Source organism: Cenococcum geophilum (genome assembly GCF_001692895.1).
Source record: "Cenococcum geophilum 1.58 unplaced genomic scaffold K441scaffold_19, whole genome shotgun sequence".
NCBI classification, from domain to species: Eukaryota; Fungi; Ascomycota; class Dothideomycetes; order Gloniales; family Gloniaceae; genus Cenococcum; species Cenococcum geophilum.
The window spans coordinates 1,395,438-1,413,775 of NW_027137577.1; the positions used below are offsets into that span (position 1 = coordinate 1,395,438).

Consider the following 18,338-nt stretch of genomic DNA (forward strand, 5'->3'; position numbering starts at 1 on the left):
CCTTCACGTTTCACCCTTTTTTTTTAGTTTTCAGCACCCTCAGCAAGCAGGCCTTTATTTTGTTATATTATATGCGCATTATTTCAATATCCTCTGCATGTATGGCTCCTACTTAAGGATGGATAGTTCGACTGTCAATAGCTCTTTTATGCAACCTTGGCCGAAAAACTTAGCATTATCGAAATAGGCAGTCCTCCAACGCCACGCCGATTACCGGGATTGAAATCCTATACCCATACTTTACTTCCTCAGCTTCTCAAAGCACAATGGGTCAAACGATGAGTTACTAAACACAAAGATTCCACCAGCATAATATTGTCGCATACAGAGTACTGACGGCAAGCACGATCACTCATACAAGCACTAAGAGCTTACGGTAGAACCATTTATATTTACCATCTCCATTATCATTATACGCACACCGTGGTTCTCATAATCAGCCTATCTTCCCGAACGCCCTGGTCACAAGGAAACCAGCATTACACAAGAATGAACCCATGCAATCCCAAACCAGAGATCCTCCAACGCCGACACCAAACACCAAGCGCCGCATTCCGGTCCAATCCCCTTCTTCTAAACGAAGGGTAGAATAAGACGAAATTCTAGATGAGCAACCAGCTGCTGCAGTTTTCTTTTCTTTAAAAAAAAAGACAAACCGTGATCTGGGATATACGCAAGTCGTGTTGAAAATAAAACCCGAAGAAAAACCAAACAATACAGGATGTCTAGGATGGATATCGTCTCTGGAAGAGTTCGCTGAAGCGGAAATCGTAGAGAAAATGCAGGCCTAGAAACACCAAGACCGAGAGACGCCGATGCCAGGCCGCTGAGAGGCTGGATGCAGAAACATTGGTGGGAATGGAGAAGCAGGAACGATGTTGAGTCCGTGAGAAATGGGTATTGTGGGTATGATTACCGTAACGCCATGAAATCGAGTCGCTTCGCTCGAAGCGATTCAGAGAAGTGGCCGTGTTCAGAAGGTACTCCAAGCCCAATTTGATGGTACGCTGGAGGCTAGGCTCCCAACGCGCAGTGCATCGGGGCGTTTGGCAGCAGTAGGAGAGTCGATGCAAACTGCATTGCTACTCCCAGAGTTCTCGCTACCCGCAATGCTCTTTCGCCGAGATTCCCAGTCTCTGTAGTTACTGAAGCAGCGGTCGCAAGCACGGTAGTACGAACCACTGGGGTGGAAAAGAGCATGCTGGTTCAGTCGAACATTGTTCAAGCTATGGGCGCCACAGAAAATGCCACCACAGCGTCTGCAATGGTGTCGACGATCGAAGAAGGAGAAAGGCTTGTGGCAAGCGGAGGCGCTGCAGACGGAGGTCGAATTGTCAGGCTGGAGTTTGAACAGGGTCAGCATGATTGGACAAGAGCATGTTTGGGGTTATAAAGATGCACAGTAAAAAGTGGGGAAGCGAAGGTGTGATGAAGGGGGCCAGTTGCGCGTAGGCGAAAGGAGTTAGCGTGGGGGTAAATGAAAGAGTGAGACGGCTCGTGGACCTTATAATGCGGGATGGCGCAATTCAGTCAACAGGAGTCGTAAGGGTCTCGCTTCATTAGAAAGGGGAGAGTGCGCCGCTGTTACCTCCGAGTTACACGGAACCACAGACTTCTCATGCTTTTTGCACTTTCGCATTTTCGCAAAGTTGTGCGGAATCCCGAAAACCCGCGAAGAGGAACGCAAAGAAATCCGGCCCGGCACTAGAGGAGCATTGTACGTAACGGCAAAAAAAAGGTGGAAGGGTGACGAAAACAATACAAAGGAAAGCACGCGACATGCTAATAGTACGCTAACAGAGTGGTAGAAGTACGAGATTGTTGCGAGATTGTTGCAAGACTGTTGCGAAATGTTGCGAAATACATACCTTCCAGTGGTTTCGTGACGGAGGTCCCGTCACTGGACCCTGAATCTCCTCATTCCACTCCTCGGTGACAACTCTAGATATGCCCGATTCCAGACTATCACCCGTCGCGCGCCGTCCTGATGCACTCCAGCTGCTATCGGCGCTATCCAAGCCAGAGTCCGCATTCTTCGGTGGCGACTGCCGAGCTGGCTTCTCCGTCGGGCGCAACACGGCTGGCACGTAGAGTGGTGACTTGGGAGGTCGCATGTGAAGGTGAAGCGTCGAGAGGTTGCTGGTATTTCGTGGAGATGTGGGTGAGACGTTTGCGGGAGTAGTTGTGCCCGAAGTCATGGGTGTGTAGGGTGCAGATGTCTTGTAGGCATGCTGCTGGAACGCTGGAGGCGATACAACAGCCGGTGCAGTCGAGAAATCGGCAGCCATGGTGAGAGTGTCGAGTGTAGAAGGTATTGCAACGGCGCGACGCTGCGAGATGTATTAATTAAGATATTAAGACGGTCGGAGGGCTCCGGGGAGTCGAGTGGAAGCTCCGGGAGGTGAATCGAAGTGAATCGGGTTGTTATCTGGAGGCTCGTTTCGAGCACGGTGACGGATCGTGTGCTCGCAAGAGGCAAAAAGAGTAGGGACGAGGTAGGAGTGTCGGAGGTCAGAGTCCTGGTCGAGCAGTCGAAGCAGGAGGTTTTACAGTCGGTTCTGCAGCAGGCCCACAGCCAGAAGAGAGAGGCTGTCCGGCTGTACAGGCTGGGGAGCTCTGCTAAAAAGACGCTCGTCTGAGGTTTGGCGATTGTTGAGGTCGACCGGCGATTGGCGACGCTGACGTGCAGGCGCGGACGCGGTGAGCGATAAGGATGGGCGAAGGGATGCAACGAGGACCTAATCGATACGTCGCTCAATGCAATTGCTAGCAGAGCATTACTCGCAGGACGGCAACGCTCTGACAGCGCGGTTCTTTAGTTTCGCAGCACTGCATGGTCGGGGGAATACGGTGGAGAGAAATAAAGAATAACGGTCTGCACATCGAGGCTGAAGGGTCCACGATCAATCAGAACGATGGCTGTTCTGGGCAGTTCCGTCCAGTCGAGATGCCTGCAGGTGGGTACCACCGGAGCGCTTCTACCGTGGTAGCCAAAGCGGTTTAATTTCTTTGGGCAACTGCTCACGCTCCACGGCCGACAATGGCCGCTATAGAGCCCAAGACAAACCGCTGTGATTCATGTAGTGGTGATGTTATGTGGTGTTTCGCCACGGATTTCGGCCCGCGCGGAGCAGTCATGACAGCGAACGGCCGCCTTTTCTCTCAGCAATTCCATCTCGTTGACACCTGCCCACTCTGAACCGCCTCGTGGGAAGAACTCCTTCCGCCGGGATCATCCCGGATTGCCCGCTGCACGCCAAGCTTGCCATTGCCGCTTTGGGGCCCGGTGACTGGAGCCTTATCTCTGTCCAATCAGAGTGCCTTCCAGCTTGCCTCTCGCTTAGAACCGGGTGATGCGGGTCTCCAGACCCCAGCCCGCCACCTTGATCAATTTCACCGTAGGCCCAGTCTCCCGTTTGGATTTTTATATAAGCTATATAACAATTCTCGAGCTCAAATTAAGTAATAACTATAACTTATATGCTTTAAAAGGTAATTTTATTAAAAAGAACATAGAGAATAATATACTATTAAGTTGTTTACTTAATTTTTCTTAGTTATTGTAAGGGATAAAATCCCTACTGCCCGAAGCCTTGCCCAAGGCCTACTCAGGGGTAGGTCAAGGCCTAGCCTTTGGCTGGGCTTGGCACCTCCTGATAAGCACCTTCCTCTGTACGAGGTTTTGCCTCAGGTATACTCTTTACCATATCGTCCTCTTACATCGACTCCTATAACTCTTGCTCGCCTTGCCTGCTCCCTACCGTTTACCTGGCAATTATGCCTTACAGTCATTTTATTATTAATATAGAAGCTTTATATAGACAGGAACCTAAATCCAATCCCTTGCAGCGGTACTACGGTATCAGGCATAAGTTTCGTTAGTATGGTGGCGTTCTTGGCTTGCAGTGGTAACTTTATAATAAATAGTTAGTAAGAGCGCTGAAAGATCTTATAGGACTGATTGGTAGAAAATCCTAGTAAGAATCCTGGCTAATATTTCACGCTAATTTTCGTACTAACGAAACTTATGCCTGATACCGTAGTACAATTCGTCCCGCTGCTATCGATAAGATTCAGCCCAATCGGATTAAGTCGGAAAGCCTAATTGTTGTTTTGCCAGCGCACGGATCACCTGATGGTAGGACGCAACCGTTGCATAGGATAATAACTGCTAGGCTATTTTAAATATTTTATTAGGCTCTACAACTTTATATTGCCTAAATTTTAGTAAAACCGTTCATTCTTCCCAGCGCTCGCTTCTACCAAAAAATTGAACAGCATGTCAGACGATGAGGGAAGCTTATCTAATCTGCACGTGATGGCCGTCTTGCAGTGAGATAAACAGAACGGCCGTCTAAGCTTCATTGCTAAGTCGTCTGTGCCACCTCCCTCGGTTCGTCAGGATTCAAGTCCCTCAGGCACAACACTAAGCTAGGCCTGCGTCTCCCGCATTTGTATGCGTGACAGACGGATGCCCTCCGCATACGCACGTATTCACCCCATGCCCCGCTGGATCGGCTTGGTAAAGCACGGGGAGCCACTGGACCCCATTTATGCATCTTACACCCTCTCGTCAATTCCGTTGGTTAGCGCAGCCACGTCTGCACGGCTTTTTTGAAGGGGAAGTTTTGGTATTTTTGCTGTTTAAGGGAAAGTTAATAAAACACGCTAACCACCGGACGCGCCTGGGTGCTGTACTTTGAGGGGCAGCCCGATACTGGGTGCAGTTGATGTCTGGTGTGAGCCGGAGACAGCCAATCAAACTGGCCGACGGTCAACAACAAAAACACCTATAACGCCCACTAATGGACTAAGCTAAGCCTCGAGGAAGCAAGCTTCACGACATTCTCCAAATATGTCAGCTCTTCCCACCGAGACGGCTACGCCAAAGGCTGCACCTCTTCAGCCTCTTCCGGAGGTTGATCCTCTGACCCCGGCGCAATGGAAGACACTCCTAGCCATTACCGACGCCGTTATACCATCGATTCAGCCCTTCACTAAGGCCAATCCAAGCTTAGAGCTGGCCATCACGGATAATGGCTACTCCACAGCCTTGAACACGTTGAAAGGGCTCGCCCCACAGGGGACGGACGATGCAGTTGTAACGGCTTACCTGAAGGAAAATGCGTCATCGGACCCTGCATTCCAACAGACGCTTTACCGTCTGTTCGGGTTTTACATGCCGCAAAGTACCAAGAAGGGACTGACTTTGGTCCTGAACATTCTCAAGTAAGCCAGGATCGTTTCGCTGACTACTCTACACTAGCTGTTCGCAAGTCTTTGAGATCCATATATCCCAGCTACTAGTCATGAATCTCTATTCAAAATCTAAAAAAAATGCAATGAGTGTTCCACCATCTCAGTGTCGATCAAGCATGTCTTCTGTAACAACCACATGACTCAACACTAACACGCAATTCAGTAATCGTGCTGGATCGTTGGTGATGACAGGATACACAACCCCGATTTCGGAGCAGCCAACTCACATCCGCGAGGCCATTGTCCAAAGCTGGCTACAGCAAGGCTGCCACTGCTTCGACAGCTCTATCGGTCATTGACGATGCTCTCTAAGCAAACCTGGCTAAAAGTCAGCCCAACTCTCCCTCGTGTGCTCGGCTATCCGCGGGTTCCAGTTGGCATGACTCCAGGCAAAGGATTCGATTACGAGTTCATTCAGGTCCCACCAGGAAGCGGTGCGGAGACCATTGAGACAGATGTAGTCATTATCGGTAGTGGGTGCGGTGGAGGAGTCGGCGCAAAGAACCTCTCGGAAGCTGGACACCGAGTGCTTGTTGTTGAGAGGTCGTATCACTGGACTCCGGAACATTTTCCCATGACAGAGACAGGCGCTTCCAACCATTTGTTCATGAATGGAGCTTTCATATCTTGTATGGCCTTTTCTATAAACATCATTTACACTAACATCGGCTAACATTGACCAGCGGATGACACCACCGTGAGCGTGGTAGCAGGGCAGGCTTGGGGTGGTGGAGGCACGGTCAATTGGTCCGCATCTCTTCAAACCCAAGGCTACGTTCGCAAAGAATGGGCGGAACGAGGTCTCCCTTTCTTCACATCAGCAGAATTCCAGACGTGTCTGGACCGCGTGTGTGATCGCATGGGCGTATCAGCTGACTACGTCAAGCAAAACTACACAAACAAGGTCCTTTTAGAAGGCGCAAGGAAGCTCGGCTGGACCAATAGGCCCGTACCGCAAAACACAGGAGGCAAACAGCACTACTGTGGCCACTGCACACTCGGCTGCGGATCGTGTGAGAAACAGGGACCTGTGGTTTCATTCCTTCCAGACGCAGCCCGAAGCGGTGCCAAATTCATCGAGGGGTTTAGCGCACAAGAAATCCTATTCGAAATGAAAAATGGGAAGAAAACAGCAGTTGGTGTGAAGGGCGTTTGGGCTTCTCGCGACGTAAACGGAGGCGTTGCCGGGCCTTCAACGACGAAGCGGGATGTCCTGATTCGCGCAAAGAGGGTTATTGTATCTGCTGGCACGATGCAGGGCCCGTTGCTTCTCCTCCGCTCCGGCGTCAAGAATTACCACATCGGGCGGAACCTCCACTTGCATCCCGTGTCGCTAGTTGGAGCCATCCACAAGGAAGAAGTCAAACCCTGGGAAGGTGCGATTCTGACAGCAATCGTCAGCGAGTACGAGAACCTAGACGGGAATGGCCACGGAATCAAGCTGGAAGCGACAAACATGATCCCATCATCCTGGCTCATCTGGCTGCCGTGGAAAGGCGGACTCGACTACAAGGTCTCGGCAGCACGAATGAAGCACATGGTCGGATACATCTCGATCTCGCGCGACCGCGACACCGGACAGGTCTATCCCGACCCCGTTGACGGCCGCGTCCGACTCAAATACCACCCGTCGGCCTTTGACAAACGCCACATCCTGGAAGGCGTTGTCGCACTCGCCAAGATCCAGTATGTTGCTGGCGCGACCGAGATCTTCACCGTCATCCCAGGCGTGTCAACTTTTGTTCGCGACATCAATCCCGCCGACGATGTGGACGGCATCAACGACGTGCGGTTCAACGCATGGCTAAATGAGATCAGGAACACAGGCTTCCCATCCCCAGAGTCCATGTTTGTGTCGGCCCACCAGATGGGCACGTGCCGGATGAGCTCGAGCGCTAAGACAGGCGTTGTGGACCCGACTGGCAAGGTATGGGGCACAGAGGGGTTATTTATAGCAGACGCGAGCGTGTTTCCCAGCGCGAGCGGGGTGAATCCTATGGTCACGAACATGGCGATTTCAGATTGGATATCGAGGAATATTGGACGAGAGCTCCAGAGGGAGAGTGTGGTGCAGGAGGGTGCAAAACTGTAGTAGGGAAAAACTCGACTGAGTATTGTAAACTTGAGACTTGTAAATTATGCTAGATGGTTTGGCGTCGCCCTATCGGATATATAAACTCGCTCCCTTCGCTAGTTTATCACTTATCACGTAGGGTGCACAGGTATCAAAACTCCATGAGGTGAAGGTCGCCGTTGGCGACGAATGTGTACGAACGCAATCATGCAGTAGCCTGCAATACGTAGAACGTAGTTCTAGCCCGCAGTGGAGCTCTGCGTTCTAACATAAGTAAACAGTATCCTTAAGGTACTCCAATATAAATTAGTAATAGAGCCTATAGATGCTAGCAGACGTCATTCTAAAGGCTCGGCATGGTCAGAGGATCAGTAGGCATTGAATTTATACCATAAAGTTGCCCTATGGTCTGATATTCGACTATCACCCTTTGGTTCTTGCCGGCGCAGAAAAACTCTATGGCAGCGGCTCTAGCAGCGTTAAACTCTCTACAACCAAGAAATGCGGCGTTCAAACTTGGAATTCCACCAGTTGCCGTTATTGGATGCAAAGTAAACCCTGAACAACAGTCAGTCGGTGTGATTTAAAGGGAGGGACGGGTACTCCATAGACGAAAGATTACAGAAGACTTACTATTCGAGTACGAGCGGAATTGGTTTGCTGCAACGTGACTGCGACGACTTCGAATTCTTATCTAAAAGAGAGTTTCCATTCATCTTCATACCCGATAGGCATCTTCTCGGGTGCGGACTTCGGCAACTAACTTCGAAACAACCAGACAAAACCTTGGATCACGTCCCTCCGATGATCCATCAAGGATGATAGAATAGGTCCATTGCAAGCAACCTTTTGCCAGCAAGCTGGTCCGGGTCCGCATGTTGACCAAACCCAACCCACCAGGTCCGGAAAGCGGCGGCCAGTTCTCCGTCGGACTGGATGATAACAGTTTCGTCTCGGTCGATGTATTTCAACTTATGGGGTACAACATCTTGGGGATATAGCACTTCCACTTCGATGAGGTGTCGTATATCCTCGAAGCGAATTGTTGGCTGTACTTCCAGGGCTCGAAAACCGTATATGGCAGAATAATGCACCTGGATTTTGATCAATGATGGCAAGGGGAGTGGAAGGACAAATAAGGGAGCTAGAGCAATCAGCTTCAGCAATTCAGAGTTTCTCGCCCTCAATCGAGTATATTCCACCATGCCATACGGAGAAATGAAAGGCTATGCGTCTTCGGCCTTCAGCGGATCAGGCTTCTGCGAGGTAGTGCCAGGCTTTGATCATAATTCTAGTAGCAGAGCCATAATATCGTCCCCTTCGTCCACATCGTCGTCGCTGGAAAAGTACTCTTGAGCGTGCAAGTCAGAGACGGGCATTCCGCCAGCGTTTCTGAAGAAAGGAGAGGACAGCGTTGCAAGTTCTTTCCATGCTTGTCTTTGGGCATCAATCTGGCTTTTCCATTTCCTCATCATCTCGTCTGTTGTGAAACGTATAGCCAGAAATTTGAATTTTGCTGCTTCACCCAGAAATATTTGTAAATCATAATGTCCTGCACATTGTGCCGTCAGATTAAATCTTTAAAATATCTAAACCAAAGCTGAGATCAAGGGACATACCGGAGGATCTTCTCAGCGACATAGTCCCCGTGATTCTTTTAATCCACACAACACCGCATAAGCGAAGCGTCGAACTCACTGTTCCGCCGGAAAGCTTCTTGCGAATCCTACCTGGAAATTCCTCTAACAAGAAGAATAGAATGAACTCAAAAAGATAAATTTTGTACTATTCGGAAACTCGGTTATTAGTCCTCGCATTCGAACGCGCAGTGTAACGCAAAATTATACCACATCACCGGCAAAAATTGAATAAGCATGTACGGATATAATTCTCTTACCTCGCGCGGGCGTCCGTCGACATCTTTTTGCACTTGGAAAGTGCCATGAAGTATTAGTTTTCCGTAGTCTCCAAGACACATGCCTTTCCTATCCTTTACTCGGCGCACAAAATCGGTCGCTACGTCTCCGAGCCAGTGATGCAAATGGACCGGTTCTATTTTGGATTGGTTCGGTTTTCCAATATTCAAATCTTGAACCGGTTCGGAGCTTTGATTGGTCTAATTTGGATCGGTTTTGGAGCTTGACGCGAACCGGTTCAACCAGTAAAACCAGATCTAGAGGTAGTATAGAGCCTAAGTAGTGAGCCTAAGGAGCCGAGCCTATTGAATCTGCTATACACTTACCAAGCTGTATATCAAGGATTGTTCTGTAGTGCAGCGACACCCCGATTTGATCCGCTGAAGCCTTGTAGATAATCCTCATCGCGTCACTCTCGCGTCGCTCTCGTCGCGTCGCTCTTATCGCGTCGCCCTTATCTTGGCACTCTTACTGTCGCCCTTATTGCTGCCCTCATTGTTTAATACCGCCAATCCTATGGAGAGCTCCGTCACTGCGACCGGCCGAACAACGCGTGGAGGTGGTAGTAGTCATGCTAGTAGTAGCCGTGCTACGGGCAAGGCTCCTGCTCAAAAGCGCATTAGTAAGGTCTCTGGTAGTAGAAAGCAGAAGCACCAGAAGATGGGGACAAATGCAGTTGAGCCAGAATCTCTCACCTGCTTCTCAACACCATGCCAAGACTAGTGATAGTAAATCCGCGCCTCTTATCAATTCGTTAACCATTAAACTAGCCGCTAACGTCGCTCAAGCTAGATAGGTCCTAAACCGTTTTATATCTCTATTTAACTACTCCTTCCCTCCCTTAAACTCTTCTACTACTTTATATAGTACATTATACTCAAATATATACTATTTTATCTGGTTTATCTGGTTGAACCGGTTCTAGAACCGGTTTGGAGCTTTAATTTGATTTTTGGATCGGTTTGAAGGCAAATTCTAGAACCGGTCCAAACCGGTTACATCACTGCTCCGAGCTTCTCTCGGGCTACTACTAGGCTAGCATGACCAATAATTTCCGATAACGCCTCTATTGCTACCGTCATTTCGTCGTTCTCATTTGTGCCAAGCTCCAGAGTGCTGCGAAATTGCTGTATACGGTAAGCACGAGAATGAAATAGCTGATCAAAGAGTTTTGCACCATTAGAAATGACCGATATCTCACTAAGCGTTGCACTGGCCGCAATAGAGAGGATATTACATGGCTATGTTCTGTGATTGATTCGAAGAGCTTCACTGGTGCTCCTGCTGTTGTAAAATATTTATCGAGATTTCGTGTCGCCACCCCTACATTACCTTTTGAATCATGCAGGAAAGGTAACAATGCACCACCGAACGCTTGGCCTTGAAAATAGAAAATCTGTGTCCAATTCCGCCGATGTTCTGGAAGAGCATACATTTGCTCGATCCGGAGTAACAGGCGATATTGAAATTCCAAGGTTGAGCGTAGCCCAAACAAAATTCCACGGGCGTCGTCATTGAGGATTATGTCTCTTTTCTTAGCAATTTCTTTGAACGAATATAAAACCTCGAGATCCTGGACGTATTCGCGTTCGCTGCTGACAAACTCGTCAACGATGCGCACTCTTTCCGAGCTATTTCGGACATGAGGATTCCCATTGCTAGAACCAGTTTCTTTATGTATCCGCAGAATCGATTTCGATGCTATAACATTGACATGTTCAGGCCTTAGAACGCTTGCTTGATCTAAGAGGTTGAGGATATGATCGACCAACTTAAAGACCTGTAACATGTTCAGGCCTTAGAACGCTTGCTTGATCTAAGAGGTTGAGGATATGATCGACCAACTTAAAGACCTGTAACATGTTCAGGCCTTAGAACGCTTGCTTGATCTAAGAGGTTGAGGATATGATCGACCAACTTAAAGACCTGTAAATAAATGTATTAGTTCAGGTCGCTTCGGCCGTTTCACGCTTTCGTCAACAGTAAAGAGGAGCATACAAGAAAAAGTGCTCACCTTCTTGAATCCTACCACATCATCATTAAACAGGTCGTTGGGGCAAAAGTATAGAAAATCATCAATCTTGGGATCTTTCTCGCAAGCGTCTAAGAACGAGTCGACGGCCCATGCTCTCTGCTCCTCCGCCAGATCTGGTTTTATAGCTATCTGACGAGCAGGGTCTAGAGCGTTATACAGCCTTACCAAGGGAATCCCTTGTCTGAAAATCTGCCAGAGCGAAGTAACTGGGCCCAGTGTTGTCTTGATGTTTGAGATGCTTTGGTTATTGTCTTCCCACCAATGATCTAATCCGGGAACTCTACTGAGTCGCTCCTGAAGAGCAGCGCACCGATGATACAGAGATACAACTCTCCTGCTATTCATCGTCCTGCCATTTTTTTCCATCCCCTCAGTCTCCTTAACAAGACTCTCGGCGGAGAACGGATCCGGGCCAGTACCCAAAAGGCAGCATGGGGTGGGAGCTTCGAGCCAGGAAACCACAGTATCTGCAGAGGGACGGCGAAGTGGGTTGGCATCGATCATTTGCCAAATCCTATCCCGTAACGGGCTGAGTTCGATGAAATGAGGACTACAATTATTAAGCCCATTAATCTCCCGCAGCCACTGGGTCACAAGCGGAATGTTTCCATGATACGATCTGGGCTGTTCCTCATCAGCCGAAAGAACTGCTAGCAAGTCTTTTCGCTTTGATTCATTATCTGATTCAGCAAAGACGGCTAACATTTCTGTGAAAACGCATCCAAGAGAGAAAATGTCGGCGCTTAGTCCTCGCTTGCGTTGGTCAACAACTTCCGGAGCAGCGTATAACGGTGTAAAGGAGGTGGGCGAATCAGTTTCAGCATCGGCGGCGCGCTTGTACGAACGCGTAATTCCAAAGTCGGCGATATAGATCTTATAAGGACCTTGAGAAGAAAGCGAGTTGTAGCGTAAATCCTTTATAAGTAAGTTCTTCGGTTTAATATCCATATGCTTCGTAGCATTGCTATGAAGAAAGTTGATGGCCCGACTAAGGCACGAAAAGAAGGTTACCATCGCCCGTAACTTTGGCTGAGTTTCCTCCTTGTGAAGATAGTTGGTCGAGCCAGGGGATTCGGCAAGTATAGACTCCATAAACGTCTCCAAATTGAATTCAGCTGCAGGATATAACAGGATAGCAAGGTCTTGCTTAAATGTATAAGTTCCAATAACCTGAACTATATGAGAATGCTGAGACCGTTTTAGTTGTTGTACCTCTCTAATTGCATCAGTACGTTTCATTCGACGGTTGCAATATATGGTTTTTCGGGCGAGAAGAAGTCTTCTACATCGAACACTTTCAACGAGAGCATATGCTGAGTGTCCTAAGCGCTCCTCCACTACTAGCAGCTCCGATATCTTGGACGCTTCATTCGGTTGGAACTCGGCATGTTCGCCTCTACCAGACCAGTCTTTCTCGTCCAGAGGGTCTGGAATTAAATCCTCGGACTTGAGCCAATTATACCATGAACTCCTGCAAGATCTTGTTAGTATTGTACTAATTAGAATTCAATCCTAAAGAGGATAGTGTTGCACCTTGACAGTGTAGACTCGCGGTTGATGCTACGCTGTCCTGACGTTGCCGTCTCGAAAGTTGCTACGCTACTACGGATACTTCTCGCAGTGATATAAGTTGAGCTACTGGATCTTTTGCTTCCCACGGTATGGACGCTAACTGAAGTTAGCCGCTTCAGGTTTCGTTCGTCGGATATGCTGTCGTTCGATATCTTCGAGCCCTCTGGGACGATTTCTGCAGCAGCCGAACTAGCAATACGTCCATGCATCGGACGCAATCCGGGCTGGGGTTCTAGCTCAGACGTGCAATCCGCAGCACTGTTTGCAGCTGGTTCCAACTTCAGAGCTGACCCAATTGTTCCAACCGTTGAAATGCTCTTCCTCCTAATTTCCGGTTCAGGAGGGGTCTGCGGAACACATAGCTCAATAGACTCGCGTGTAGCCGATGTTCGAGCAGATCTAGACCCTTCTGCGACCCCAGCCTTCTCTTTAACCTGGAATTCCCCCTCAACATGATTCATAGCCATTGTACGTCTCATTATGAGCCGAGGACCAGAGAAGCCTAATGATGTGATAAGAGAGGTCTTGTTCGAGGATATGGTACGAGAGCAGAGGGGAGAGTATCTTCACGGGGATCGGGTAGTTGAACACAGGGTCTCCCACTACTGCTCGTATTAGCTAATGAATGTACACAATACGATACAGAAATGGATTGGCCTACTCGAGCGGCCCAAAATTGAAGAGCAGACCACCGCAGCATCGAAACCAGGACTTAAGAGAGCCAGAAGAGCCCGTCGAAAGTAGTTGTAACAGGACCAACCCCCGTGAAATGGTAGATGAGGCTCCGAGGCCCACCATCTCTCGTAAGACTTTCTTATGTTGGTCCGTGCTTACATTTTGTTGACATCCAGAACGTGATCATTTGATACTTCGGTACTGATGCTAGATCCAATGGACATGGCTGCTCCAACTTGGTCTAAAAGTCCTTTCAGAAACTCCACAAGCGGCAGAGAAACAAGAAACATATATCCCCTTTCGGCGACCAATTCACATGTCCTTAGAGTCCAGTTGTACTTCTATGTTGTGCTTGTAGCTAAAAATGTATTGGTTGCTCTTGGTTGCTATTGGCTGCTCTCAAATCAGCCGCTTCGTGCCTGAGGCCGCCAAGTTGGACCCCGAAAAGCCGGGCTAAAATCAGGGTCCAGAAGCTCCCATGCGGCGACGTCATACCCTTTCAGACCGCCTGACACAACACTACACGCTCTGGCGACAATCCCGCCATCGCCATCCCGCTACCCCGCCATCCCCTCCTTAGTAGTTCTGTAATAAAAACCCCGGGGTCCAACGGGAACGGCCTAACAGACTTTTCCATCTCATGTGTTTTTCTTGGCTGCAGGGCGTCAGCCCATGTGGTGTGCCTTGTTAAAATACACCTAATCCACGCCCTTTAATCCTTCAGAGTCTTTTTCCCAACCTACAAACAACACATCCCCACTCGCAGTCTCACAAGGTGGAGCGCCCTTCGGACTGCTGACGCTACTCCAATAAACTCAAAAAGAAAAAGACTCCGGTCCTACAATAACGACCATCTGAGCGCCCCAGCGCGCTCCTCAATATAAAACCGAGCACCCACCTCCTCCGCGCTTTGCAACCACAGCTTCCATCTCACCTACATCATGTCCACCGAATTCCTAACCCTCCTCCCACCCCCTGGCGCCGCCCTCGCCGCCTACAACCGCACCAAACGCTCCGACCAACAACCCGGCTCGATCCCCCAGCTCTTTAAAGACGCAATGTCCGTACGCGAAGCCGTCTACGTAGAAGAGCAAGGCGTGCCCCTCGCGAACGAGCTTGACGATGACGACGCCCGCAGCTGGCACTGGATCGTATATGCATCCGTCGGCACAACTTCCACCAGCAGCAGCAGGTCGCCGCCAAAATCCCACACCTGGCACAAAAGGAGAGCGAGCAAGGAGGACCAGGAGGATGCGGACCGCCGCCGCAGCTCAGCCACCGCGTCCCGCGTCCCCGTCGGCACAATCCGCCTCATTCCGCCGCCGCACCCACCGAACCCTTACATCACGCACGACCTGCACTCCCTTACAACATCGACAACAACAGCAGCAGCAGCAGCAGCACACGACCCGCACCCGGACGCCGACCCCCCCACTCCCGTCCCGCTCCCCACCGAGCCCTTCGTCAAGCTCGGCCGCCTCGCCACCCTCCCCGCCTACCGCAAACTCGGGCTGTCGCGGCTGCTAATCAACGCGGCGCTCGAATGGGCCGCCGCCAACCCGACGCAGGTACTGCGGCCGCCGTCGCCGGCGACCTTGGAGGCGGCGCGGCTGGAGGGCCGCGAGGAGGAGGAGCGGTGGCGCGGGTTGGCGATGGTGCATGCCCAGGTTAGTGTCGAGGGGTTGTGGGCGAGGTTTGGGTTCAGGGAGGAGTTCGAGGGGGTGCCGAAAGAGGGGAGGTGGTGGGAGGAAGGGATTGAGCATTTGGGGATGTGGAGAAGGTTGAGGGTTAAGGAGTAAAGGGGGTACGGGGGTTTTGGGGAGTTGGGGTGGTGAGTGACTGTTGGCAGGCCAGATTGGGTTCGCTTTCCTACTCTCGTCTCTTGCGTTCTTGGGCCTTTTGGATGTGGAGGTGGAGGGGAGGAGTGCCGGGGTGAAAAGCTCGGTGGAGCGTCTCTTTTGCATCTTTTCATGACTTACGGTCGTTTATGATTACGACCAGACTTACTAACAAGCAAACCGATCCAATCAACCAGAAAGGTTCAAATTTTGCAATCAATCAAGCTTTTGAAGCTATGATTCACTGATTGAAAGCATATTGATTTTATATGTATATAGGTGGCGAATATAAAGTTTGTGGTAAAATTTTGTATTGACTTTGTTGTAGGGCTGGGTGCAAATATAGCAAGCATACCGCTTTAGGCAGCTGGAAGCACACGGGGTTCAAAAAGGTCACTGATTTGATGAGTAAGTAGAGCAATTTATCTTGAGGCAGTAGCTAACGATGCAACAGGTGCCTCTTGCACTCCTGCGTCCACTCCGCGAGCCTCGACACTATGCCAAGATATAGACCCTTCCTCTGTATGAGCTGCCCCATCAGCCTTGCGACTCCAACGATTGATACATCATAATTGGCAAGATTTCAGCTACTGGAGGACCTTTTGTGCACCGCTCTGCCATATAGCGAAGCTATGTCGAATTTGGTGTAGGCTCCATAATCTATACAATCAATCAATCAATCAATCAGTCGAGAGACCGCCCAGATAGGCAATCAATCAAGCCGAAGGCTTGCGGGATTGATTGGTTGGTTGTTAGCAAGTCTGATCACGACTCTGTGGCACTCTTAATAGACAATATCCTGGATTCCGCTTGGCTTATGTAGACCAAAAGTTGCCGCTTTACGCTCAGAATAGCTCGATTCGTTTTGGTAAAGTAGTGGTAGGAGTTAGACCGAGATGCTTGGGATCAGTGTGGTCATCGGCTGTCGACCTGTGAAACTTTAGAAGTCGCATCAGCCCTTGATCAAATCACTGACGTTTGAGGCTTTAACTAAGTAACCAAATACGTCGCAGATCAAATGAAGCTAACGACGACTTCTTGACGTATATAGAGGCCCTAGAGCCATATTCAATACAGCAGAGTTGTCGACCTGAGTCGGGTGTCATGCCGCCGACTCAGTTACCTACCCCTTGACTCGGTCACCGACTCGGTCACCGACTCGGTCACCGACTCAGTCACCGACTCCCTATTACGTACCCCCCCCCCTGTACCTGCATCTACCTTATGTATATATAGCCTCTTTTTCTTCATAGATCAATCGACACACGAGTTCTTCTTTTCTTACAATNGGTGCACGGACTACCGATTGACAGTTATGAGCCTGGGGTTGTTTCCTATGCGCCGATTATTCTTTTAATCAGCTGTTCCTATAGGCTCGTGTCCGGGTACTTTAGCCATTAACGTACTTAAGATTACCTTTATATTAAACGACGTCCTTCTACCAATATTACGACCGACGATGCCTATAGTGCTATAGCTAGTAGAGCGCGCCAGAGACGAGACAGCTAGATATAAGGCAGGTGCCAGGAGCTAGACACGAGGCAGCAGAGCTAGACACGAGGCAGGTGCCGGGTGCTAAACACAAGGCAAGAGTTAGAGACGAAGCCGCTTAAGAGTTTAAGCTTATGGGGTAGCGACCTAGTATTAGATAGGACTAGACGCTGGCACCGTACTACTAAGGACTGACAAGACTCCGCGCTGATTTGCCTACGGATACTAACCAGTCGCTAGTATTGTACTGCTATTCTACCTCGGAGCTAGCACCTTACTACTACGTTATTATAAAGCTGGCGCATTGCCACTTTACCCTAGAGCTAGCACATTGCCGCTTTTACCTAGAGCTTGCACTTTACTGCTATGTTACCCTAGAGCTAGCACCTTACTGCTATATTATATTAATGCTAGCACTGTACTGCTAAGGATAAGATAATAACTAAGCTACTACGGCGTAGCTAGATATTAGATGGATAATTATTAGACAGTATAGGAGGATCTAGGTATAGATAGACGATTATTAGAGTGTATAGGAGGATCTAGGCATAAATGGATAATTGCTAAACTGTATATAAGAATCTAAATACTAGTACGGCTAGTATTAACTAGACGAAGACTAATAACGTAGCTACTGACCTGCGGCCTTATTAATAAAGTTGGCCTATATATAGCCTTACCGACGATATCCTATTTAAGATTTGGATTTGGATTTAATTTTAATTATTAGCTTAAGTAGCACTGCTGCTAAGCTAGGAGGGTGTGTTGACCTAAGTCGGGTGTTATACCGCCGACTTAGTTACCTACCCCTTAACTTGGTTACTGACTTAGTTACCGACTTAGTTATTAACTCCCTATTACGTACCCCCCCCCCTTATACCTACATCTACCTTATATATATATAGCCTCTTTTTCTTTATAGATTAATTAATATATAAGTTCTTCTTTTTTTATAATTAGTATATAGACTTCCGATTAATAGTTATAAGCCTAGGGTTGTTTCCTATACGCCGATTATTTTTTTAATTAGCTATTCCTATAGGCTTATATCTAGGTACTTTAGTTATTAATATACTCGTAATTACCTTTACATTAAACGACGTCCTTTTACTAATATTATAACCAATAATACCTATAGTGCTATAGCTAGTAGAGCGCGCTAGAGACGAGACAGCTAGATATAAGGTAGGTACTAAAAGCCAGATATAAGGCAGTAAAGCTAAATATAAGGTAGGTACTAGGTGCTAGATATAAGGTAAGAGTTAAAGATAAAGCTATTTAAGAGTTTAAGCTTATAGGGTAGCGACCTAGTATTAGATAGGACTAGACGCTAGTACTGTACTATTAAGGACCAACAAGACTCCGCGCTAATTTGCCTATAGATACTAACTAGTTACTAGTATTATATTACTATTCTACCTTAGAGCTAGTACCTTACTACTACGTTATTATAAAGCTGGCGTATTACCGCTTTACCC

The 18,338-nt window shown here is 48.7% G+C and overlaps 6 protein-coding genes across 6 annotated transcripts; 2 read left to right on the forward strand and 4 right to left on the reverse strand.

Annotated features, from left to right (window-relative positions):
* Positions 1–580: 580 nt before the first annotated feature.
* K441DRAFT_91759 (FYVE-domain-containing protein) lies at positions 581–2,560 on the reverse strand. The gene is made up of 2 exons (XM_067654540.1): positions 1,869–2,560; positions 581–1,339 (listed from the first exon to the last, which is right to left on the reverse strand). Exons 1-2 carry the CDS (start codon positions 2,286–2,288, stop codon positions 974–976), a joined length of 786 nt encoding a protein of 261 aa, XP_067504430.1. The 5' UTR covers positions 2,289–2,560; the 3' UTR covers positions 581–973.
* Positions 2,561–4,716: 2,156 nt separating this feature from the next.
* K441DRAFT_705392 (long-chain fatty alcohol dehydrogenase) lies at positions 4,717–7,511 on the forward strand. The gene is made up of 4 exons (XM_067653593.1): positions 4,717–5,229; positions 5,423–5,501; positions 5,543–5,888; positions 5,943–7,511. The coding sequence occupies exons 1-4, from the start codon at positions 4,856–4,858 to the stop codon at positions 7,349–7,351; spliced, it is 2,208 nt and encodes a 735-aa protein (XP_067504431.1). The 5' UTR covers positions 4,717–4,855; the 3' UTR covers positions 7,352–7,511.
* A 2,633-nt stretch (positions 7,512–10,144) lies between these two features.
* K441DRAFT_91824 (uncharacterized protein) lies at positions 10,145–12,467 on the reverse strand. The gene is made up of 4 exons (XM_067654542.1): positions 11,988–12,467; positions 11,264–11,908; positions 10,427–11,029; positions 10,145–10,376 (listed from the first exon to the last, which is right to left on the reverse strand). Exons 1-4 carry the CDS (start codon positions 12,003–12,005, stop codon positions 10,245–10,247), a joined length of 1,398 nt encoding a protein of 465 aa, XP_067504432.1. The 5' UTR covers positions 12,006–12,467; the 3' UTR covers positions 10,145–10,244.
* Positions 11,984–12,523, reverse strand: K441DRAFT_558945 (kinase-like protein; the record flags this gene model as incomplete). The annotated part of the gene is made up of 1 exon (XM_067643429.1): positions 11,984–12,523. A coding segment is annotated over one exon (540 nt), but the record flags the coding sequence as incomplete, so codon positions are not given.
* Positions 12,524–12,653: 130 nt separating this feature from the next.
* On the reverse strand, positions 12,654–13,630 carry K441DRAFT_91819 (uncharacterized protein). The gene is made up of 2 exons (XM_067654541.1): positions 13,518–13,630; positions 12,654–13,458 (listed from the first exon to the last, which is right to left on the reverse strand). The coding sequence occupies exon 2, from the start codon at positions 13,333–13,335 to the stop codon at positions 12,784–12,786; it is 552 nt and encodes a 183-aa protein (XP_067504434.1). The 5' UTR covers positions 13,336–13,458; positions 13,518–13,630; the 3' UTR covers positions 12,654–12,783.
* A 433-nt stretch (positions 13,631–14,063) lies between these two features.
* On the forward strand, positions 14,064–15,464 carry K441DRAFT_659379 (uncharacterized protein). The gene has a single exon (XM_067648518.1). The coding sequence runs from the start codon at positions 14,473–14,475 to the stop codon at positions 15,328–15,330; it is 858 nt and encodes a 285-aa protein (XP_067504435.1). The 5' UTR covers positions 14,064–14,472; the 3' UTR covers positions 15,331–15,464.
* Positions 15,465–18,338: the final 2,874 nt, after the last annotated feature.